Consider the following 24,169-nt stretch of genomic DNA (forward strand, 5'->3'; position numbering starts at 1 on the left):
AAAAATAAAATTTGTTTCCTTGACGCTGAAAGCACACTGATGGCAGACGCAAATGCTGACCTTGTTGCTGTCTGTGGAGCACCTCCCAGTGAGCCTTCTGACTCACGTAAGTAGGTCTTTTATCAACTCAGGGAGTTCTTCCTACAATTGTTTATTGTTACTTCTTTTCCATTTGTTCGTCCTTGGAAACACTTAGAATTCCTTGTCTGGACCTCAGGTCTTCCACTGTTTCCTCAGTCTGTCCCTCTGCACATTGCTGAACCATCATTCCTTGTGGAAAATACACACTCATCATCCTCAGTGTGGGTTAACTCTGATTTTACACATTGTCTCTAGCACTTAATGTTAAACCTGGTTTTTCCTGTGGCTTTCTAGACCTTCTCACAGAAGCCATTTCTCCTCGTAGCCTATCATTTTGCCATTGTTTGCTGCTTGCCCATTTTTCTTCCTCTAACTGTCTGCAGAGCTCTGCTCTTTCTGAGTCCTCAGGATGAGATCCCTTCGTCTGCCGTGTAATGTATTTCACAACACTCCAATCATCACGAATGGTCTACCGCTCCTCGGAGTCTGGCTGCCAAGAGCAGGGTCCAGCGGGACCTTCCCTCCTAGACACTGGGGTCGAGTGTACACAATCCCAGCCCAAAGCAGACACACTCTGGCACAGAGCCACTGGAATCAGATGGGGCCTCCTCTTCTGTCCTTTTGTCTCCAGATGCTCTAAACAAGCTCTTCAAACAGCAGCTCCCACCCCAAATGGGCTTCTCCAGTATAACTGCTGGCAGGGCCCTTCCAATCCCCATGCCCTCAAGGATAATTTTGACAAAATTGTATGTTGGCATTGATCTTCCTCTTGGTGTTTCCTCGATGTGGAGGGGAGAAAGGAGGTGCCACTGGTGGGCATGGGAGGGCTTCGCCTGTGGAAGCAAGGGCAGCCACTGAGGGAGGAGCAGTTCTGCAGGGATGCAGCAGGGTGCACACAGGAGTCTTGAGTCTAAGACCCAGGCTTCAACAGGAGGACCTTGGTCCTTCAATCCACTTTTCAGGCAGAGTCCAATGATGCCACATCTCAAAGCTGCTCCTAATCAGTGGGCCAGTCTTTGGTAGCCATTTTTTGTCTCTTCTGCATCTTCTTGAGCCTCTACTGGGATTTAGAAGAGTTAGTGTGTCTGCTAACTTGATGCCCTCTTACTCTGGAGGCTGCTGGAGGTTACTGGTTATCACTAGAGAAGCAGTTAGACTGCTCTCAATTCCACTGTAGGTCAGATTTCACAAATAAGGACCTGAGAGCTGGTGGTGGATGAGGGGCCGAGGGGCCGGGCCTGTTTCCAGGATTAAAATCTCCACACCCAGCTACTTCAGATGGCAATCTGACAGTACTCTGCTCTGCATTAGCGAGAGCCACATGGACCCCTCACCCAATGGCCATGCGTTCCTTTCTTCCTTCTTTCACCATAGGCTGAGCACCTACTGTGTGCGAGGCAGGCACACAGCCCTTGGAGATGATAGTGACAAAAGAGACACGTATCTGTCCACAGAGCTCCCGGTCCAGTGAAGGAAGCAGAGGTGAGCCTCCTGGACACCAGTTCCACGGTGAAACCCTCATGTTGCTGGCCAAGTGGAAGCTCAATGTGGCCAGAGAAGACAGAAGCCCTGCCTGGACCCTCGCTGACCATCCCACCCTCACTGAGCCAGGGACACTGGGTGTGGGACAGGGGCCATCCCAGACTTTCTTGGATCTCATCTCAGAATTCAAGAGAATTTATTTATTTGTGTTATTTTTATACATGGACATTTTAAAATACTAAAACATAATGTAAAATGTGTCTGACATTCAAATAATGTGAAAAAAAGAGAAAGTTTTAAGAAAACACGGTTGACAGAGGTTATTTCAATGACATCACTCCTTTAATTTACACCTGAGCATGTCCTTTTCTGTAGGACTAAGAAAACTGTTCATTAAAATACATTCATGGTACATAGTTTAAAACATAAATGTGCTAATATTTTAAAGCTATTCAAAGAATAAGTAAAAATATTCTCAGAGAAGAACATAATCGACATGACTATTTCCTCTCAAGTTCAACATACACTAAAATGTTTGTTGTTTCCGTTCAAAAATAGTGATTTATTTACTGGGAACACTGAGGTAACATTCTTATAAAACAAGTTACACACAGAATCCACGCCTTCTATCTACATCAATGTACATGCACTCAGAGCTGGTCTCTCCACATGAGTCATCACCTGGCCCTGTCCCTCACCTGCAATGAGCACACCTGCAGCCCCTCCCCTACAGGGCCTCCTGCAAGAGCCGCTGCAGCCTCCTCAGCTCGTCGTGCACGGGGGCCACCCAAGGCCTCCTCAAGTACTGGATGTCCACGCTGCCAGAGGCTCTGGCCAGCACCAGGGCCAGGAAGCTGCCGCTGGTCTTCTCCGCTTCACCCACGACCGTCATGGCCACCAGTCTGAAAGCAAGAGGCACAGCTGTGTGACTGTGAGTCTCCCAAGTCATCCATCCTCCAAGGAGGGAGCAAAGAGGAAGAGAATTCTAAAAATTTCAGTGTCAAATGAAAGGTTAGGCCAGAAATAAACGTATAAAAACCTATAGAAACCACTCAGAAAATGCACTTCTGCGGCTGACCGTTTGCGAGCCGACCGGCCACAATGAAGGACATGCCAGGTCAATGCCCCAAGCACTGGGGCCTTGTCCAGCCTATGCCTCCCAGTGACGGGGATGCAGGTGGCCCTACAGTGCCCGGCAAAAAGCCTGAGGCCAGCCTCACAGCCCTGACTTTGCCTCTGCCACCCCCTCACTGCCACCTTCTCCGTTCGGGTCCAGTCTCCAACCTCTCCCCTCCCAGGCCACCAGCAGACATGCAGAGGCGTGCACCCCGTGTGCGCTAGAGGCCTGCTGGCTGGTCAGGGCCAACCCCACCCCAGTCCCCACACGGCTCCAATGGGCAAAACTCCTGGGACATGATCTCCCGTCTTCCTCTGGTCACTGAGAGGATAACTCTGAGACCTGGCTCAGTGGCATCCTCCCCACCCGAGGTCTCCCCCAGCCCCTGACCGTGCCTGATTTGGTTGGGGGTCCCCAGCATCCTGGGAATGCCCGTCACACACTCATCCCACCTTACAACTAACCAAGGAGCTAAGGCCACGCCTGCCTCATGCCCACGCCAGTGCTCCCGCCTGTCGTCTCCTTGCAATGACCAGGGGCCATGAGCTGGGAGTCCATGGCTGGCCTACGAAAGGAGTGGTGAGCCCCTCGGGGGTGCCAGCACTCACGGGTAGCAGGGAACCCCGCTGTGGCCCCCCAGGGTCTGAGCGCCCGCTGAGGTCCTGTAGACTTGCCCCACGGTGCAAGGCTAGCACGGCACATCCTGACGGGGACCGGGCCCCTTGGAGGCAGCTCAGCACACACCCACCTGCAAGCCAGCTCTGGAGTGCCCCACAGGTTCAGGGCAGCTAAGCCAACCAGGAAAACTTACCATCACAGAGGGAGGCAAACCAGGGGTGACTCCTAATCATAGCGACATGCTAAGGGTCACTGGAGGGGGTGGGGCATGGGGGAGGGCACATGATGGGATGAGCTCGGGGTGTTACAGGCAACTGACAAGTCCCTGACCACCACCCCAACAATGATACTACACTGGGTGTGACTTAAATTTTAAGTGATTTAAATTTTAAAAAATTACAAGAGTCACCTGAACACTGTTCAACTACTTGTGTCAAATACAGGTCAAACTTAGTTGCCACAAACTTGGGGGCATGAGTACAGGTGACAAACACGAAAGGCCCCCACAGTGACTGCAATGCATGCCCAACATGGGCTGCAGAGTCCACGCGAGCACCAAGAAGACACGCTAAGAGCACATGTCAGCACCACAGACCTCAGTGGAGAGCAGGAGGCAACACCCGGGCTCCACAGGCAGCCCAGCCCGAAGCTGTGCTGTCCCCTGCCCGCAAGCCAGCAGGCAACTCATCACCATGGGTTATAAATTCGCCCAAGATGCAACAGATTCTTCCTTGATCCTAAGCTCCTGCCTGAGATCTCTGGCTTCCTGTTGTTCTCTGCAGCCAAACAGCCCCTCTCTCCCTTCACAAACAGAACATGGCCACTTGCCAGAGACTGGAGAGGTGCATCTGGGGAAAACTTGCATGCCCCTCCCTGCTGCACTTTGGCAGCTGCCCAGTCCCCACTGCCACCCACCCCCCCAGGGACTGCCAGCCCCTCTGTGGTAGGACCTGCCCTCCCCACTCCATCTAAACTCCTGACACTCTTCTGCCCACACGGGATCCCTCCCCATTCATTTCTCTCTGTCACGGATGGTGGGACTTGCTGGTTCATGGTATTCCATGTGCCACCCACCTGGCCCCTCAGGACGCAAGCCCACCACTGGTTCACCACAACCCCTGGTGCCCGCACAGTAGGCACTTAGTAAACACTTGACTCACTAAGTAACAGGCAAACTTTTGGGAATGAACTGTGTGTGCATCATGTGCTTCTATGGGAATCACAGTCTGGAGTTCGATGATGTACTGGTCTAAGAACTAGAGTAACGTTAAGAATAATGAGTTCTGGACCTAAACAACTGCGGTTCTTGTTTTCCCAGGTCTTATTGGTGTGTCCCCACGTTCTGTCAAACCATGCCCTGGGTTTGATCATGGCTTGTCCTCTTTCTTCCACAAAGTGGAAGATGCTGGGTGGCCTCGTCCTCCCCAGGTCATAAGGAGCCTCCATTTCACAGCAGGAATATAAAATTCCAAGGAAGAAAATAGGTATAGAGACAAAGTGGGGATAAGAGAGAGCCCTTCATAGTGAAAACTCATTACATATTTCAACTTTGGATTAAACATAACAAAACGGAATTATTTAAAGCATCAAGAACTACTCACATGAGTGTGTTTCACATTAAACTGTGCAGAGGCTGGGTGGACTGTGATGTTGGTGTAGGGCCGACAATGACACTGATGTGAAATTAAGGGAATTACTGACTCCCATGGAGCATTTCTTTTTAGAAACTAGAAGGAAGACTCTGTATGTTACTCGGCCAAATACTGAATTTAAACATCTAGTAAATGAACATAACTAAGGAACTCACAAAAAGTGTTTTGTTTATAGAATGACGATCAAGGGAAGATACTAGAGTGTGAATTCTCTCATTCAAACTTTTCCGGATGGGATATGAAATAACATTTTCTAAAGTGGTTTTCAAAATATTAAATATGTAACTATAATAATAGTTAAATTTAAACATAAGTAACCATGTCTTAAAGCATAGTTACCTTACACATGAGACCATCCAGGATGCTTCTGAAAGGATCTGCCTATGAAGGCACATCATGGGACTCACCTGTCTGGAGAGATGAGCTGTTTGGCCACAGGACCCAGGTCACTTTCCAGCAGGTCCCAGATATAAATACAGGATGTTTCATCCTGGGCCAGGAACACAGCAGGTCTTGTCAAGGACCAGCGGAGGCCGGTGACCGCGTGGCCCTCGGTGCTGCCGTCCCACTGCAGGAGAGGGCACTCGGAGGTCAGCTGGTGTAACCGGATGCTTCCATCTGAACAGCCGGCCTGGGAATAGGGGTGGAGATGGTTGGTCTCCGTTCTCTCTTCCTTTTCACTCAGATTCAGTAGCGGCAGACACTTCAGAGCATTGGCTCTGTCCTCACAAACCGTAAGGTGAGCACTCACCCTGGAGATGCTGATACACTTTGGACCCCTGCCTCCTTCCCAAACAGTCAATACTGAACTCAGCAAATATAAAAACAGGTGTTTATCTTTAACAAAGTTGAATTTTGCTAATTCAACCATCAGCCATTAAGACTGGCCCTGAAGAAATCATTTACCCACCTTTTTAAAAAGATTATATAAGTCTAAACCATTACTGTGGTTATATATTCCAGTTAGATTGAGATTTTTATAAAACAAAACTTGGCTGGTTTAGTAAAAGCCCAAATTTTTAGCTTAGAGAAGCTTAATTCCTATTTAAATCATTCTCTTTAATCCTTCACATCCTTCCTCCAAAACAGCAGTAGCAGGAGTTAACAACCACGAGATGGCCTGTGTGCTCTAGGGTCGAGCACATACACATACAGTGCGGGCAGAACAAGCCAGGCCTCCCGCTGCCAGGCGAGTGGAGGGAGCATTAAAGGTGCACGGCCAGCACTGAGTCTGTCAGTGGGTATGGAGCTGTGTCTGTCCACATCTTGGTTTCTTGGTATTTTTCTACTGACGGGAACCAGGACTGCTTGGAGAAGTGGCTGATCCCAGAGTCTGCTGTCCCAGAAAGCATAGAATGAGGTCAGAAAACACGAGAACCAGCCTGAAGGATGTGCCCAGGACAGTCTGGGCGGCAGGGCAGAGGATGTAACCCAGCGAGGAGAGGAAATAGCCCTGCGTCCACTTCCTGTCCTAAAGGCACACAAGCAGGCCTGCGGAGGACAGAGGGGAGGCCTTCCACAGCTGATAATGTCACACTAAGGGCAGGTCTAGAAAACCACCATCTGCCAATCACCCAAAAAACGGAGGCAGCCAAGCCTGGACGCCAAGCTCAGCAACGGACTCTGGGGAGCTGCGCAGGGAGCTCACACACACTCACACACACACACACACACGGGAATCAGGGAACGTGGGGACCCCACATGGAAGGAGCTACAGAGAGGACTCAGCACAAACCCAAATCCAGTCGGGGGGAAACATCATGCAGACTCAAACTGAGGAGCACTGTATGCCCTTCAAAAACATCAAGGTCAGGAGAGACTGAGGCACTGTCCCACAGCTGAGTGAGCTTATGCCCTGGCTGTGATTTTATTCTAACCCAGAACATCATCGACCCACCCATCAGAGAGCGGGGGCTGCGCCAGGCCTAACTTCCTGGTGGTCGCGGCCAGACTGCGGCTGCAGGACAATGACCCTGCTTTAGAAAACTACACCAAACCATTTAGGGACAGAGTGTCATTTCTACGACTTCCTCTCAAGTGGTAAAGCATGTGCATCCACACAGACTGGGAGGGTGAGGACGGAGCCACAGAGGTCAAGTGTGGTGTGAGGGGCTGGCGATCGTAACTCCTCTGTAAGCCCAAATTATGGGAAGATAAGGAATTTTAAGGCCCATTCTACAGCCACGTGGAATGACCTGCATGAGCTGCACAGAGGACGCGGTCTCCCACACCGCCCATTGGCACCAAAGTGATCGACTTTAAGAATAATCCCCAGAGATCACAGCCGAGTTTTGCTGCCCAAAAAGAAATGGTGCTTCAACCAACAGCTTCTTTACCAAGAAGACTGGTTCTCCAAATGGTGAGAAGTCAATCACGTTCACTCGGACGGGTCTCACATCGTGTTGCTGAGGTTTGTACAGTTTGGGAGATACTCTCAGATCTTGTCTGGTGCCGTGACTTATCAGACCCTGGGAGCAAAGAAGAGCAGTGGTGACCATGGAGAGTGAGGCAGGAGGTGGGACAAGCATCTGTTCTTGATACAATGGTACAGCATCGTCGTAACAGAAGCAAACAAGAAGTTAATTTTGATATTAATGAAGATATTTGCCAATGAAGATATTTGCCAAGCGACCAGGGAAGGAAAATGAATTAGAGTGAGATTTCAAGTCTTACCATGTCTGTGCCGACAATGAAGTGACTAGGGTCTGACGGCAGGAACTTCACATTCAGGGTTTGCGTGCAGCCCCAGAACTCACAGCCCTTCTGACACAGGCTGTAAAGTAACAGCAAAGATGAGCAGATGTTTGATCCTAACCCAAATTATGTGTCAAGCGACTAATGGTGATGTACAGTTTCAGCGCACATACAGATTCCTCACTACGACCCAGACCTTCTAAGAAGAACCATGCTAATACAACAAATTCTCCAAGGGAAAATCGTATGCTGGTAACCCCCAACAACAGATGGCAAAAGAAAAGATGCTTGGGAAATAAATTTACACGGAATATATAAATACCACAAGCAATATACGAATATTTAATATTTGTGTCACATAAAGTGATAGGAGTAAAAGCAGAAATTAAAATTTCTGAATAAAACTTTCATATTGAGGTTTGTTTCTTGAAACTTACCTATTTAAGTTCAGAGTTATGTGAAAACTTGGTGAAAAATAGTCAAATTGTACCAATTTATAAGATAGAAATTATTTTAATCAAAGAAAATATCGTTAGCTCTATACCTGGGAACTGTATTTACTACAAGGACTCATTAATATTAAACTAATTTAGCAAAAATAATGTGAAAGGCTGGATTTTTCAGCACGCAGCAGAACATCTTCTGTTCATGCAATTACCTAATGTCACTTCCTTCTGTGGGAAATCGGTCCTGTGAGAGGAGGGGATGTCCTGACCCAGAGCAGCACAGGCTTACCTGTCGCTCAGCTGAATCGTAGTGCTGTGCACCAGCTTTATCCTCCCTCCAGGTATCAAGCCTACGAACAGGAAGCCATATAGAAATGTACCTCTTAATACAAGTTAAATCAGAATCCAACTGGAGTTGCCTGAAATTGTTTTTCATTGTTTAAATATCTGTGTTAGGAGAAGATGCCAAAATGTGGCCCATGAAGTGTTCCTTCCCTCAAGCAGGCACGGTTCCTGCAAACTGAACTAGAAGAAAGGAGTGTGAAACCAGTCAAGACTCCTTTACATTTTTAGATTTGATAAAGTAAAATAATGGCAGTATGCTAAGCAAAAAAAACCTCCAAAACCCCAAGCCCTCAAGTCCCAACAGGAATTCGTTGCTGTAAATGCCCACTGGAGGCCCCACGCTGGTCAGAAACTCCCAGGACCTCCCTCCTCACTATGCGAGGCATGCCCGATGGGCCTGCTCCTCAGCACTGGCACCCCTTCCCTGGACTCCCAACCCTGACCCTCAGCCCCTCACAGGCTTTGCCTCCTTTGTCTGTTCTCAGACTCCTCCTTTTGTGTAATCACTGCAAATGAGGGAACTAAAAATTTATGCAGATGGAAACCCAAGTTCTGGGCAAGGTATTGCCTAGAACTGTAGGAGTGGGGAGACCGTAACCACACAGGTAAATTCCACTGGCAATGGGGCGGGGGGTGGGGTGATTCCTCACACGTGACCAGCTCCAACACAGTCTCGACTGTGATATTGAGTACTGCTGTTGCAGACTTGAAGCCACCCTCCCACAGGAGCTCCAGGGCTGAGTCTCCCTACGTCACAACCTCATCTGGGAAGCCTGCCTTGCCCTTGGTCCTCCGCAGAGCAAGGAAAGATGGTGAATGATCAGCTCTAATTGTGACCTGAGTTACACACACATGAGAGCTTGGAACTACCCCCAAACACTCCCGTGGGCACCTAATGGCCAGCACTCCTCCACTGAGTTCTGGTACGAATGTCATCCCCTCTTTTCCCAAAAGCAAAGTGGAAACATGGTGAGAGTTTGGGTAAGTGGTCCTGTAGATAAAAGGAGTTTTTGTACAACAACACTTCACAACAAACTTTCCACATCACTACCAAGTATTTTTATGGAAAATGATTTTGTCTCTATGGGCAGATCACAAACTAACCGTGGAAGACACTCTAAGTCCTCATCACCATCTAAAATTCCTAAGAAACGCCCCGGTAATGGCCCAAATGAGCAACAGCCCCGGGATGTGCTCGAAGGCCACATCGTCCTCGAGCCCAGGGCATACACCCGGGTGAAGGCAGGTGAGCCTGAGCCTGACTGTGAGCCCAGGGCCAGGAGCGCCTCCCTGACACCCCAGGGTCTGGGGCCCCCAGAGGCTCCACACACTCAGGACAATGGTCTTGTCATGAGCAGACTGGATGCTTGGCCTTACATGTGTTAGCAGTGAAGTCAGGAAAATGACCCCGCCCTGTTCTCATGGCCAGCCGGGGGCACAGTCCACCGGCACTGGCCCTGACATGCAGCACTGGCACCTGCTGCATCCCGTCTCTAAGTCCCTGATTTCTAAATGGTGGGAAAAGATGCATGTTGGCCAGGCTGGTCCCTGGAAAGCCAGCACTGACAGCTCACGACGTGAGGGCAAGTCAGGGAACGCCAGACCAGAAGAAGACTCAACAATTCCCCCAGATGCATCCTCCTTGGAGCGGGGCCTGGATGCCACGGCCCAGAAGCAGCAAAGTGCTGAAGCTGCCACCCACAACTGAGGCACAGCAAGGAGCAGACCGGGTCCCACCGGGGACTCCTCTCAGGCCAGGGCCACCTGATTTTCTAGCCTTTCCCACGGGAGCTGCCTGCTGCCAGGAACTAGGCAGTCCCCAGAAGCCACAAGCTCCCAACAAGCCCCCAAGACCCAGTCTGACCAGTGCACCCCCATCTGGCATCCCGGACCAGTGCTAACCCTTCAGCATCTCAAAGGGGAGTTCAGCTGTGAGAATCTGACCAAACCGCTGAGCCAAGATGGACCCCAGCACTGACCCTTCACCTACATCCGCCTCATAATCATACTGAAAATCACACCCAGGGATGGGGACATCACATGCTAACTAGACACATAGGGTATGTAGCAGCATAAAGAAGCATGACCTGTGAGTGTGCCCTACACATTTACATGTCACCCTTTCCCCACCAGAGTTTCTTCAAAGCCATGGCCAACAGCTCCTGGGAGCCAGCCTGAGGACCCTCTGCCATGCATCCCGATGCTCTAGCACAGACCCCAGCAAAGCCCCGAGCTCCCTTCGGGGCTCCTGGCCATTTCTACCACTCTCAGCACACACCGCACTTCTGACATGAGGCCCTCCCAGCGCCCTGCCAGCACCACCTGCGCTGATGTCCCAGGATGAGGGCTCGGGCCCAGGGTGACTGACATGTCAAGAACCAGAGGGAGACAAGCCACAGTGATTGTGTGTCAAGCACTCAGGACAGAATAACACACACAGACAGGCAGGACCTACAAGCCCACAATGATGCAAAAGCACCGTGAGCTCCAAGGAAGGTCACTGAGTTATGTGGAGGTGTCCACCCAGCAGCAGGTGAGGTTACATGACACTCAACTGTGGCGCTCTTCTTCAGGCAGCTTTGTGCTTGTTTTCAGAGTGGTTGTCGGGATCTCTAACCTCCACTCACTGCAAAACACTAACTAAAATTAAGTCTTTATGTCACACTTACCTAAGTCACTCACTGAACCCGCGATATCTGCCCTGGGTAATTCTACCACCACCTAAAACAGAACATTGACATATTACCACGCGTCAGGGGTGACGAGGCCACAGCCTGATGATGTGCAGGTCTAACCAGGGCCGCATGCTTTCATCAGTACTAAAACACTTCTCTGCTCCAGAGAAGAGACTGATCGTTGACCTCGGAACTAGTATTTTCAATGTCTTTAATCCCTTTCTTTGACCTCTTTTCACATCTCTTCACTCAAACCAGTGGCCAGAGCCTCAGTGCTACCTTGAGAGCCCCGCCCCCTCCCCAGGCCCCGCCCCCAGGAAGTCATGCTCTCCAGGCATGTCATCCTGTCATCAGGTCACCGTGTCATCGCAGTCCCACCAGCAGGTGCCAACCCGGCCTGGACTGCCACAGGGGCCGGCGGGCAAGGGGCGCAGGCCTGGTGTGAGCCCAGGGCATGGCCTACTCACCCAAACGTTGAGCACCCCACTCTCATCCAGGGAAGCAACGTGGAAGGACAAACCTGACATTTCTAGTGGAAACAGAAACAAGAATGGCTTATGAACAGGAATCCACAGTTCACAACCTGCTTTAAGGATTTTTACAGAAACAAAAGTCACATACCTTCTTGCATAGAAAAGGGGGAAAGCACAAAACTCTGTTTTTTGTAGACAGACGTGGAGATGGATTCTACCGCTTGGATGGGACTGCAGTGATTCACAGAGGTCAGGACACCATCTAGGGTTAAAGCACACAGGACTGATGAGGGAGTCAGTCACAAGCACGACTAATGCTGCGTGGGGTATGGCCACCCTGACGCCGCAAGCAAACCACGTGTGATCATGGCACTTAGCGTTAACTGTGAGGCAGAGACCCCAGACCTCAGCACACCCGGAAGGAGACAAAGGACTGATCATTCCAACAGGTCCCAAGTCCACGGGCACCAAGGGCCGGAGGAAGTGAAGGCTCTTGTGGGGGAGGGGCCGAGGTTGAACAGAGATACTAGCACCCACAGAGAGAAAATCCACCTTACCGCGCAGGCCCAGGGTGTGGGGGGCTCAGCAGCTCCAGAGAGGAATGGAGGAAGGCTGGCAAGGGGGTAGACACCCACCTGCCTGCCCAGGACAGAAACAGCACTTCACAAACTAACTTCCTGTGACCTATAAGAGCCATCCACAAAATGTCCAAGAGGAGGGAAAAATCAAGACAAACCACATACAAAAGTGCAGAAAAAAGAAATACAGGATGCAAATCAAGACACTGAGATGAAAATTCTCCTCCCCCAAACCTGCGCTTAGCAGAGCCCAGAAGTCACGACTACAGACGAAACCACACCTGTTCAGACACTACCTGAAAGTGCTCTCAATGCAAGAAAACAGACACACCTGACACCAGACCCAGGACGGACGGGATGGGGTGGGGGGCTGAGGCTGAACCCCGGGAAACAGACAGGGGAGGACACACCTGATACCAGATCCAGGACAGACAGGGATGGGGGGGCACAGGAGGGGCTAGGGCTGAACCCCGGGAAACAGACAAGGGAGGACACACCTGACACCAGACCCAGGATTGACAGGGATGGGGGGGGGGGCGCTGGGGCTGAAACCTGGGAAACAGACAGGGGAGGACATACCTGATACCAGAACCAGGACAGATGGGGATGGGGGGCTGGAGCTGAACCCCGGGAAACAGGAGGACACACCTGACACCAGATCCAGAATGGATGAGATGAGAGGGCTGGGGCTGAACCCCGAGAAACAGACAGGGGAGGACACACCTGACACCAGACCCAGGACAGAAGGGGATGGGCGGCTGGGGCTGAACCTCGGAAACAAACAGGGGAGGATAAGACTGACCCCAGACCCAGGACAGGGGAGGGGACGGGGGGGTGCTGGGGCTGAACCCCGGAAAACAACACACAGGGGAGGATAAGACTCCAGTTCCTGGAGCTGGAGGAGGGGCCCTGGAGCAGCATCTGGGCAGCCCACGTACTGGGAGGAGCACAGAGGAAGTGAACACGATGAGGGGAGCACACTGGGGGAGCACTCCAGGGGGAATCACAGTGGGGGAAGCAGTGCAGGTAGCACAGTGGAGGCAGCCACCAGAGGGAGCACAGTAGGGGAAACACACCGCGGGGAGCACAGTGATCCATCAGGAGCACTTACAACCACACCATAAACGCAATCCTCTATGACAGCACCCAGCCCTAGGGTACCTCTAAACCCCTGTATCCTCAGCAGCAGCATGTCTTCCCCAAGGAGCCCCCCGTGTGGTGCATGTCACAGACCCTGACACCAGAACCCTTCACAGGGACCCCAGGGAAGGATGGTCCCCGTGTCTCCTGCAGGATAGCCACCCCTGCTGCAGCTCAGCCACTGAGAAATTTCCAGGAGCCTGAGCCCCTGTGAGCCCCTACTTCTCTTCAGCGACTTCCCTTCAAAATGACCCTCCCACATCCTCCTCCTCCAGGAAATAACGTCCCTCCACTCTGCTTCCCGCACTTGCCAATAGATCCCACTGCATGCCTGTCCCGGGTTGTGACCCTCTGCCATTCCCAAATACATCCACCTGTGGTGGTACAATAACTGGCAGCTTTAAGGCTCAGTATAAAACACAGCTGTGCATGAAGTGAGCATTAAACACACATGCAGCAGATGTGTGCTGTTGTCATCGGAAGGGAGGATGGAACAGAAAGCTTAAAGGGCTACGAGCCACAGCCTGGGAGAAACACTCATCTGATGCAAAGGTTATCCAAAAAAAAATTTTTTTTAAGGAAAGAAACTTCTTAAGAAAGCAACAATGAGGCAAAAGCAATCACTCCTTAAAATGTGCAAAAGATCTGAAGAGACACCTCTTCAAAGAAGACACGCAGGCCTGGGTGGTGCAGTCTGTTGAGTGTCCGGCTCTTGGTTTCAGCTCAGGTCATGATACTGGGGCTTGGGGTCAAGCCCCACGTTGGGCACCCCGCTCACCGGGGAGACTGCTTCTCCCTCTGCCCCTCCCCCAACTTGTGAGCGCGCTCTCTTTCTCTGTCAAATAAATAAAATCTTAAAAAAAAAAACCTAAAAGTTATTTGACAGAGGACTTATTTAGAGTCCAGATATTTAAGGAGAAGGAGCATTCTAATCTCTGATGGCCACAAGCTGAGCACTGCCTCGTAGATCCTTGTTCTTACTATTCACCCAATGCCTCTTTTGCTCCTAGGTCAGACCTCCTCCTCTGGGGTGATCTGAATGCACAAATGCATACGCCCCTCAGCTCTGTCGCAGCTTTTCTACAAGATGCCTGATGAGCAGGTGGGCATCACTGACCAGTAGAAAATGTTGCCATCCTGAACGTCCAGAAGCAATCACCCAGCTTCACATACTGGTGTATTCTGGAATCTTCCCGTAGGTCCCACAGGATGATGGAGCCATGTGCTGTCCCAGCAAACAGTAAAAAGGCTTTAAAAGGGCTAAAGCAGCAGCAGGTGACCTAGAATGACACACACAGAGGCTGAAGGCCATAGTCCTAGGGGAACAGCCCTCCCACACCCCACGGTGCCCCATGTGCCCTCCACCCGGGAGCTATTGGAGTCGGTGTTGGCTCTGCGGGGAAGGTAGGGAGGACAAGCTACACTGCAGGACTGGAGTTCACAGACAAGAGTGCCACACACATAGCTGGCATGGGGTGTGCACCACCATCCCTCTGTTCAACCCACGTAGCCAGGCCCAGGATGGCACAGCCATGTTTGTCAAAACCTGATTTTTGAGCCTCAAAACCTATTACCTGTAAAACTTATTCTTCTTCTTTAGTGAAAATCAGTGACTCTGAGATCAAAGAACATATGAACAGGAAAATACAAATATGTATTTTCCCAGTCCAAAAGGAAGCAAACCTAGGGGCTGGAAGAAGCATGAGAGGCCTCTGAAGACCTTCAGGCCACCGAGAAACCCCTAAGATACCACAACTCAAGTCATGGAGGGCAAAAAGGCCATCCTGGGGCCCCAGAGCCACAGTAAGGGCGGCCAACCTCTGGACGTCTGTAGCTACACTGATGCCCACTAGTGCCCTCGGCCCCCCAAAACTGTGATAACCCGGAGTTCTTCAGTCTGAGCTGAGTGTTGAACTAACAATTTCCAGAGTCACAGCAGATGGAACAGGGCCGAGCTGGGAAGTCCCCGGGGTCCAGCGCTGCCATCGCCTGGCACCCCGCCCGCCCCTCCCACAGCCCGGCCCCATCTCGGGGCCCCTGGACTCTCCTGTACCTTCGACTCACACAGCAGGACCTTCTGGGGCCCTGAAGGTTGCCGGATGTCCCACACGCACAGCACGTGCCTGCTGTCCAGCGCAGGGGCAAAGGCCGCTGCAGGCAGCCCGTGCACCGACACCACCATCTGTCTCTGCACCTGGGAGGCACATAAGCAGGACACTTTTCGATCTGGGGGTAGAAATGAGGAAAGTGTTTCTGCACGTTAGTGTTTGCCAGGAGCCATGTGATATTCACAAACTGAGCAGTCAGATATGTCCCGCTAATGACGAAAGAAGCAGAATCCTTTCAGGGAAGCCTGGGCCAGAGGCAGGCTTTCGACAAGCGGCCACCACGCTCCTGGAGAAGCCAAGCGAGCCTCGGGGTTTTCGACACCAGCGCAGGCTGCACCTCATCTACTAGCTGCTCCCAGAAGACCTAGTGGCCCGGACGCTGTTGTCAGGGGTTCCTCGATCCCACGGTCTTCACACAACGAGGCCTCCCCCAAGAGCCGAGAGCCCCCCACCCCCACCCCGTGCTGTCCTGGGAACACGAGCAAGATGCACAGCACCCTCGCTGCCTCAGCCAACAGGCTAGCATTGGCCGCCCCCTCTGCAGCACGTGTCCAAGGAGGGCGGAAAAGGGGGAAAACAGGACCCAGTCCCCCAGTTGCAGGTGAGACCCACTCCTCACTCTGTCAGGCAACCTGCCATCTGATCTCATTTCCTTCTGTTACCTCAAAATTCATGTCACTGAAGGGGCACCTGGGGGTTCATGATCTCAGGGTCGTGAGATCAAGCCCCATTGGGCTCTATACGGGTGTGGAGCCCACCAAGGATTCTCCTCTCCCCTAACCCCTCCCCATCACCCTGCTCTCTCTGGCTCCCTCTGAAAATAAAAATGACTGTTACTGAAACACAAAACAAGCGCAGTGCTGACACAGGGAAGCCAAACCCGCCTCCCAAGGGGCACTGTCCCATGTCCTTCACAAGTGACTCTAGGTGCACAGAACCACCCAGCCCCCTCTGGTCTTGGGAGCTGTGCTTCCTCATCAGCGCCTGGAGGAGGGTAAGGTGGAGTGTGGGAGCAAACAGGCACACTGTGAGCTACAGATACAATCTTTTGAAACTAAAACATTCTCAAAGAATACAAGTTTTTTAAATTAATAATGCCACATTTGTTGATGTCAAACACAGAGGGAACAATAGTGAATCTACATCTCTAAGCAGTGGGCAGCACAGAAGACGCAGCTCCAGCCAGGGCAGCAACACCTGGCTTCCCCCAGGCCAGGGAGCGGGTCGCAGGGGCCCCCGACTGGAACGCGACAACCAAACAGTCCCGTCCTCCAAGGACCACAATGTGCCTTTACTGAATTCAATCCTAATACTGTGTAGCTGCCACCATCTCACTACAGGGTTTTTATTTTCTGTCAGTTCAGGCACTGAATATAGTTTCATTCTTCATACAAGAATACCTCTCTCTGTACATACAATACAGCAAACAAGTTATTTAATAAATTTAAAAAATACCCTTCCTCTCCTTCCAAAGGCAAGCCAGTACCAGGCTGTGGCAACGACCTCACCAGCCAGAACCACAGCAGAGAGGTGAGCAGGTCAAGAAGCATGAATCTGACCATGTGAACATACTTTGCTCACAGCAATGTAAACGGTTGCAAGGGGAGCATGTGGGTGGCTCAGGGGGTTGGGCCTCTGCCTGGGGCCCTAGGATCAAGCCCCACATCGGGCTCCCTGCTCCCTGGAGCCTGCTTCCCCCCTGCCTCTGCCTGCTGCACCCCCTGCTTGTGCTGCCTCTTAAATAAATAAATATAAATCAGGAACAAGACAGGGATGTCCACTCTCACCACTGCTATTCAACATAGTACTAGATGTCCTTGCCTCAGCAATCAGACAACAAAAAGAAATAAAAGGCATTCAAATTGGCAAAGAAGAAGTCAAACTCTCCCTCTTCGCCGATGACATGATACTCTACATAGAAAACCTGAAAGACTCCACCCCAAGATTGCTAGAACTCATATAGCCATTCGGAAGTGAGGCAGGATACAAAATCAATGCCCAGAAATCAATGGCATTTCCATACACTAACAATGAGACTGAAGAAAGAGAAATTAAGGAGTCAATCCCATTTACAACTGCACCCAAAAGCCTAACATTCCTAGGAATGAACCTAACCAAAGAGGTAAAGGATCTATACCCTAAAAACTACAGAACACTTCTGAAAGACATTGAGGAAGACACAAAGAGATGGAAAAATATTCCATGCTCATGGATTGGAAGAATTAATATTGTGAAAATGTCAATGTTACCCAGGGCAATTTACACATTTAATGCAATCCCTATCAAAATACCATGGGCTTTCTTCAGAGAGTTGGAACAAATCATCTTAAGATTTGTGTGGAATCAGAAAAGACCCCGAATAGCCAGGGGAATATTAAAAAAGAAAACCATATCTAGGGGCATCACAATGCCAGATTTCAGGTTGTACTACAAAGCTGTGGTCATCAAGACAGTGTGGTACTGGCACAAAAACAGACACACAGATCAATGGAACAGAAGAGAGAATCCAGAAGTGGACCCTCAACTTTATGATCAACTAATATTCGACAAAGCAGGAACAACTGACTATTCACTGGAAAAAAGACAGTTTCAATAAGTGGTGCTGGGAAAATTGGACATCCACATGCAGAAGAATGAAACTAGATCATTCTCTTACACCATACACAAAGATAAACTCAAAATGGATGAAAGATCTAAATGTGAGACAAGATTCCATCAGAATCCTAGAGAAGAACACAGGCCACACCCTTTTTGAACTTGGCCACAGTAATTTCTTGCAAGATACATCCATGAAGGCAAGAGAAACAAAAGCAAAAACGAATTACTGGGACTTCATCAAGATGAGAAGCTTTTGCACAGAAAAAGAAACAGTCAACAAAACTAAAAGACAACCTACAGAGTGGGAGAAGATATTTGCAAATAACCTATCAGATAAAGGGCTAGGATCCAAGATCTATAAAGAACTTATTAAACTCAACAGCAAAGAAACAAACAATCCAATCATGAAATAGGCATAAGACATGAACAGAAATCTCACAGATTTCTCTGTGAGAAATGCTCTGCATCACTTGCCATTAGGGAAATACAGATCAAAACTACCTCGAAATACCACCTCACACCAATGAGAATGGGGAAAATTAACAAGGCAGGAAACAACAAATGTTGGAGAGGATGTGGAGAAAGGGGAACCCTCTTGCACTGGTGGTGGGAATGTGATCACTGGTGCAGCCACTCTGGAAAACTGTGTGGAGGTTCCTCAAAGAGTTAAAAATAAATCTACCCTACGACCCAGGAATTGCACTGCTGGGGATTTACCACAAAGATACAGATGCAGTGAAACACCGGGACACCTGAAATGTTTATAGCAGCAATGTCCACAATGGCCAAACCATGGAAGGACCCTTGGTGTCCATCGAAAGATGAATGGATAAAGAAGATGTGGTCTATGTATACAACGGAATATTACTCAGCCATTAGAAATAAATACCCACCATTTGCTTCGACGTGGATGGAACTGAGGGTATTATGCTGAGTGAAATAAGTCAATCAGGGAAGGACAAACAGTATATGGTCTCATTCTTTTGGGGAGTATAAAAAAAAATAGTGAAAGGGAACAAAGGGGAAAGGAGAAAAAATGAGTGGGAAATATCAGAAAGGGAGACAGAAGATGAGAGACTCCTAACCTTGGGAAACGAACAAGGGGTGGTAGAAAGGGAGGTGGGCGGGGGTGGGGGTGACTGGGTGATGGGCACTGAGGGGGGCACTTGACGGGATGAGCACTGGTTGTTATTCTATATGTTGGCAAATTCAACACCAATAAAAAATAAATTAAAATATATATATAAATCTTTAAAAAATAAAAAATGCATGGTCATGCATGTTAATGGCAGCTTGGCTCCCCTCGCTCAGCATCTGGTGCTCTGGGGCCAGCTGAGGTCTGAGGACCAAGACCCATTAAGAGCAGCTCTCATCTTTAAAAAAAAAAAAAAAAAAGGGCAGCCAGGGTGGCTCAGGGTTTTAGCGCTGCCTTTGGCCCTGGGAGACCCGGGACTGAGTCCCACATCAGGCTCCCTGTGTGGAGCCTGCTTCTCCCTCTGCCTTCGTCTCTGCCTCTCTCTCTCTCTCTCTCTCTGTGTGTGTGTGTGTGTGTGTGTGTGTGTGTGTGTGTCTCCTGAATAAATAAACTCTTTAAAAAGAAAAAAAGCGGCTCTCATACGGCTCACTGGACACCCACTGCACACTCCCTTAGGCAGCTCCCTGGGGCCCTCCCCTCCGAGAAACCAAGTAATAGGACTGAGAAAGACACAGGACCTGCACTACCCACAGTAGCTCAGCCTCTGCTCCCTTCCAGGACAGCCTCCCCTGACCTTCGGCAGTGCCTGCAGCTCTACTTGAGAGCCAGCCTCACGCTTCACTGCAGACACTGAACGTGTTCTGTATTCAGTAGACCCCGTGACGTGGGCACAGGACGCAACAGGAGGGGTCACCACTTTACCATAGATGCCTGCTATCAGACAGACAGCACAGCAAGGACAGACCCTTACCCTGAAGGAAGGGCAGGCTGGTGTTCAGCTGGGAGGAGCTGTCACTGATGGCCAGGGTGCCGTCCACTGCCCCGGGGCTCCAGCTGGGCTCTGCGGCCACACGGTCCTCTTCCAGCAGAACCGCAATCACCTGCATTTAAAATACATTCACTTTGATAAGAAACACAAAGCATGTATCTTGACCTACACATCTCTCCATTCCTGACAATGGCCACTGACCTCCAGGACATCACAGAGATGGACAGAATGAAAGGATAATGTTCTTTCTGAAAGTAAGAGACTAACAGGTAAAGTTCCACGAACACAAACTCCACAACAGTCATTATTTAATGTTAAATGTCATTTTTTATAGTAAATGCTCTGCTAAAAATAACAGGAGGGGAAAACAGTCGACACCCCGGTTTCTTGATTAAAGAAGACGTATAAACACTGCCAGGCATACACCAGCACCATCTTTCCCACGTGGCCACGGCAAGGACAAAATGAGCAGTGCCTCGCTAGAAGGGCTCTAACAGTCAGGTGCACCCAGGCAGGATGGAGGCACCAGCATGGGAGGCTGGGGCAGGGGAGGAAGTACAGCTGGGAGGTCGAGATCAACCCTGACCCCACTGAGCTCCAGGCCTCATTCATTCCCACGCCAGCCCCATTTCCCAAGCGCTGTCTCTTCGTAGCTCCCCAGGGACTGACCCTCCAAGGGGAAACCACGTCAAAGCATGATCGCTCCATAAAGCGCAACTCTCCGTGACACAGCACAGGGACGAAGGGGCCACCACGTGTGCAGAACATGGACAGAAGAACAGGCTGCCTCCAAATCCACAGGTCAGGGTCCACTCATTGCACACGGCAGACAACTGAGGACGGGGGTATTGGGAATGCTGATCCTCTGGACAGACACACGGAAACATGGGGGCCGAGTGTTCAGAGACAGCCGGGGGCGTGTGGCAGGAGTGCAGGGCTCAGATAAGGCCGCAGCCACGAGGTGATAACCAGCAGCTCACATAAGGTTCCACAGCCATTCCCATTATCTTGTATTTTGTGAATTTACACCATCAGCTAAAAATCATGGATTTGCTCATTTCTAACGCCTGGTGCATGCCTGCCCTGACAGCATGCTACGCCTGTTTCTTAGTATTTATTTCAAGAATGTATTTGGTATTAAAGCACAGAATCCAAATCCACAGTCAGTGTTGTGGGCCGATGAGCGTGGACAGACATAGGGCAGTGCATACCTGGCAAGCAGCGCGAAGGAAGCTGGTCAGCCTGGGCGTGTTGACCTTCGGGGCTGCGGCCACCTCACGGACATCTCCACTCCCGCTCCCTAGAGAGAAAGGGACTGAACCCACTGAGCTGACCCTAACTTCATGTCTTACACACCTCAGGGACCAAAGAGCTGTTACCAACTTTTCCCTGGAAGGAAAAGCCAGAGAATTTACATTGTACTCTCTAGATTTACCATGATGCTTCCAAAAGCAGCTACATCTTGTTTCACAGAAGGTCTGGACACAGAGCCCTACTCACAAGCACTAAGTTAAAGGTATCAATTCAATCACTTTGCAAGCGTTTGGTGGGGGTAGATCTGGGGATCTTCTGCGCTCAGGGTGTGGTCTCCCACAGGAAAAGGAGCGCCAGCGCCCGGGGCACACAGATGAGTCCTCAGATAGGCTGGCAGGAGGACGACGCTGTTGTGCAGCAGGATACCATGCACTCCTGGGGTCCATTCTTTGCACAGAAGTAACACATCTGCAAACTGTGCCTGACACATGAAATTCTCTATTAATGAGCACAGGCCCATTTCAAAGTGCTTGTTTGGGACACAGACGCCTCTGTGTTCAGGAATAAAGTGTTACAAACCCCGGTCAAGGGACGCTGGGCCTTTGGCTCCAGTCATGACCCCGGGGTCCAGAGATCGAGTCCCACATCAGGCTCCCCGCAGAGAGCCTGTTTTCCCTCTGTCTGTGTCTCTGCCTCTCTCTGTGCCTTTCATGAATAAATAAATAAAATCTTAAAAAAAAAAAAAAAAAACAACAGTCAAGGGACACAGTGGGTCTCCTACTCAAGCTAACATGGGGGGCTCCTGAACACAGGTCTGCTCTCATGGAGAGTTTCGGGGGCCCCCAGCCTCACGCTAACAACCACATGCAAACCAAATGGGTACCACACGGTACCGGTGGGGGAACACACTCAACACCGGCACCAACACAAGGACGCTGCACTGTGAGTGCTCACCCCCTGACACAGCTGTGCCCTCTCCGGGGTGCTGCGTCCACACCCCCCTGGTCTCAATCTCTTCTGTCTGGATGTCTCGGTCAACATTATCCTCATTGTACTGAACATAGGCCTTAAAGAAGAGAGAGATGCAGGAATTAGCACCAGGTTTCAACTTCAGAGCAATTTCTCATCACTGGAAAGAAAAAAACAGTTAAAATGATTAAAGTTAATAATGTGTCTTCTTGCCTCCATCAAAAGAATTGTGGTATAAATAACAATCATGCAAAGACCACTTGTCCTAAATGCTGATAGACAGAGGCCTAATTTTTGAAAGTCTTCAAAAAGTCACACTAAACTGTTGGGTAAAACCTGGACAGAGCAGTGGAGGGAGTGCGCTGAGGCCGAGGCAGACTCCCGAGTCCCTGAAGGGAACTGATCCAGGCTGGACTGCGACAACCAAGGCTCCACGTTAAAACCTGACGTGGGGCTGATGACAGAGGGCTGCGGGTACGGGGCCTGTGCCCCTCATCTCCGCCCCAGGGGAACCCCTAGACTCAGCAGGAGGTTCCAGTACAAACCCAAGGACCGGGGATGCCTCCCTCAGACAGCGCTCCTCCCGCCCCTGCATAGCCAACAGCATCCACCACCCCTACTCCAACTTCACAGACTCCTTGGCTTCACAAACTGCTTTACGCTTGCTGCCTTCCTCCTGGAGCTCTTCATCTGAGCACGGACCCCCACGTGAATCTTCTCATGGGGGATCAAGGACCCTGGAGACCTCCACTCACACAAGGCAGATGCTCCCACATCCCTGGTCTGAGAACACTGCCACCTCACCCCCCAGTGTTCTAGTCTCTGATGACACACTCTGGCTTTGCAAGACTAAACACATTTCTTTATTCTTTTTATTTTTTTAAAGATTTTATTTATTTATTCATGAGAGACATAGAGAGAGGCAGAGACACAAGCAGAGGGAAAAGCAGGCCCCATGCAGGGAGTCCGATGCGGGACTCGATCCTGGGACTCAGGGATCACACCCTGAGTTGAAGGTAGACACTCAACCACTGAGCCACCCAGGCGTCCCAACACAACATTTCTTATCTCAAAACGGTACATGCTTCCATAAAGATGATTTTGTTACTAATAGCTCCACGATGAGGAACATGCGCAAAACAGCGAGGTAATCTTCCCTAGGCCAGGAGGACCAGCTCTGAAGCCAGGGCGTGTCGGCTTTTGGAGGTCTGCCCTGGCACCTCTGTCCTGCTGAGAGTCTTACACCCGCATTGGAGACAGAAGAACACTGTACGAGAGGACTCCCGACTTTAGAACCTCTACGGTCTTGCTGGAAGATGGACAGCCATGCAACTAATGCCTAGGATACTATGGGGAAGTACAAAGTGTGGAGTGCCCCAATCCACCCCTGGGGGGGTGGGCATCTGCCCACATTCAAGCCTGTGTGGCATCTGTGGGTATGTGCACAGTCTCTCCATGTTCACGAGCACCATACAACCAAGGGGTTCTCTTTCCCTCAGGTCTCTACCCCCTGCACCGTTCCCCGGCTCTAATATCCACAACAAGATGCAGAACGGCATAAGCACACCTTCCTGCACTTTACGTGCTTTTTGTCACTTAGTTAACACACCTTCCACTAACCTGCTTGGTGTTTTTTTTCCCAAAATTTCTGATGTACATGTCATACTCATTTACTGGCGGTAGATCCAAGAGAGAGAAGGTAAATGAAAAATCCAAGTCAATAAGCCGAAGCAGTTTTGTACTCCGCGTCCTTTAAAATAAATTGGAAACGACAAAAGTTAAATTAATACTATGCAAAGGAAAAACAAGGAGAGTGTAAGGAATCTCATGATCCAATCAGGTAATCGTCAAGGCCCACTGTGTGTGTGGGTGTAGGTCTGAGGTATTTAATAGTTGCTGACAATAAGACAGTCAAGCACACACTACGAAGCAATTATAGGATGAAACAAACTGTTGAGTATTCTAATTCCATGCA

The 24,169-nt window shown here is 50.3% G+C and overlaps 1 protein-coding gene across 4 annotated transcripts in view; it reads right to left on the reverse strand.

Moving 5' to 3' along the window:
• Positions 1-1,886: 1,886 nt before the first annotated feature.
• DYNC2I1 (dynein 2 intermediate chain 1) overlaps positions 1,887-24,169 on the reverse strand; it is a 49,480-nt gene continuing 27,197 nt past the window's right edge. For all 4 annotated transcript variants that reach the window (XM_041752720.1, XM_041752719.1, XM_041752721.1 and 1 more), the window contains 14 exons: positions 23,815-23,944; positions 22,180-22,291; positions 21,183-21,271; positions 19,954-20,083; positions 15,355-15,527; positions 14,419-14,581; positions 11,732-11,845; positions 11,578-11,639; positions 11,105-11,156; positions 8,380-8,440; positions 7,624-7,723; positions 7,287-7,418; positions 5,358-5,581; positions 1,887-2,465 (listed from right to left, as the gene is read on the reverse strand). In XM_041752720.1, the coding sequence (XP_041608654.1) occupies positions 2,291-2,465; positions 5,358-5,581; positions 7,287-7,418; positions 7,624-7,723; positions 8,380-8,440; positions 11,105-11,156; positions 11,578-11,639; positions 11,732-11,845; positions 14,419-14,581; positions 15,355-15,527; positions 19,954-20,083; positions 21,183-21,271; positions 22,180-22,291; positions 23,815-23,944 (1,717 nt within the window). In that variant the 3' untranslated portion in view covers positions 1,887-2,290. The remainder of the gene's footprint in view (positions 2,466-5,357; positions 5,582-7,286; positions 7,419-7,623; positions 7,724-8,379; positions 8,441-11,104; positions 11,157-11,577; positions 11,640-11,731; positions 11,846-14,418; positions 14,582-15,354; positions 15,528-19,953; positions 20,084-21,182; positions 21,272-22,179; positions 22,292-23,814; positions 23,945-24,169) is intronic.

The sequence above is a fragment of the Vulpes lagopus genome, chromosome 4 (genome assembly GCF_018345385.1).
Source record: "Vulpes lagopus strain Blue_001 chromosome 4, ASM1834538v1, whole genome shotgun sequence".
Taxonomy (NCBI): Eukaryota; Metazoa; Chordata; class Mammalia; order Carnivora; family Canidae; genus Vulpes; species Vulpes lagopus.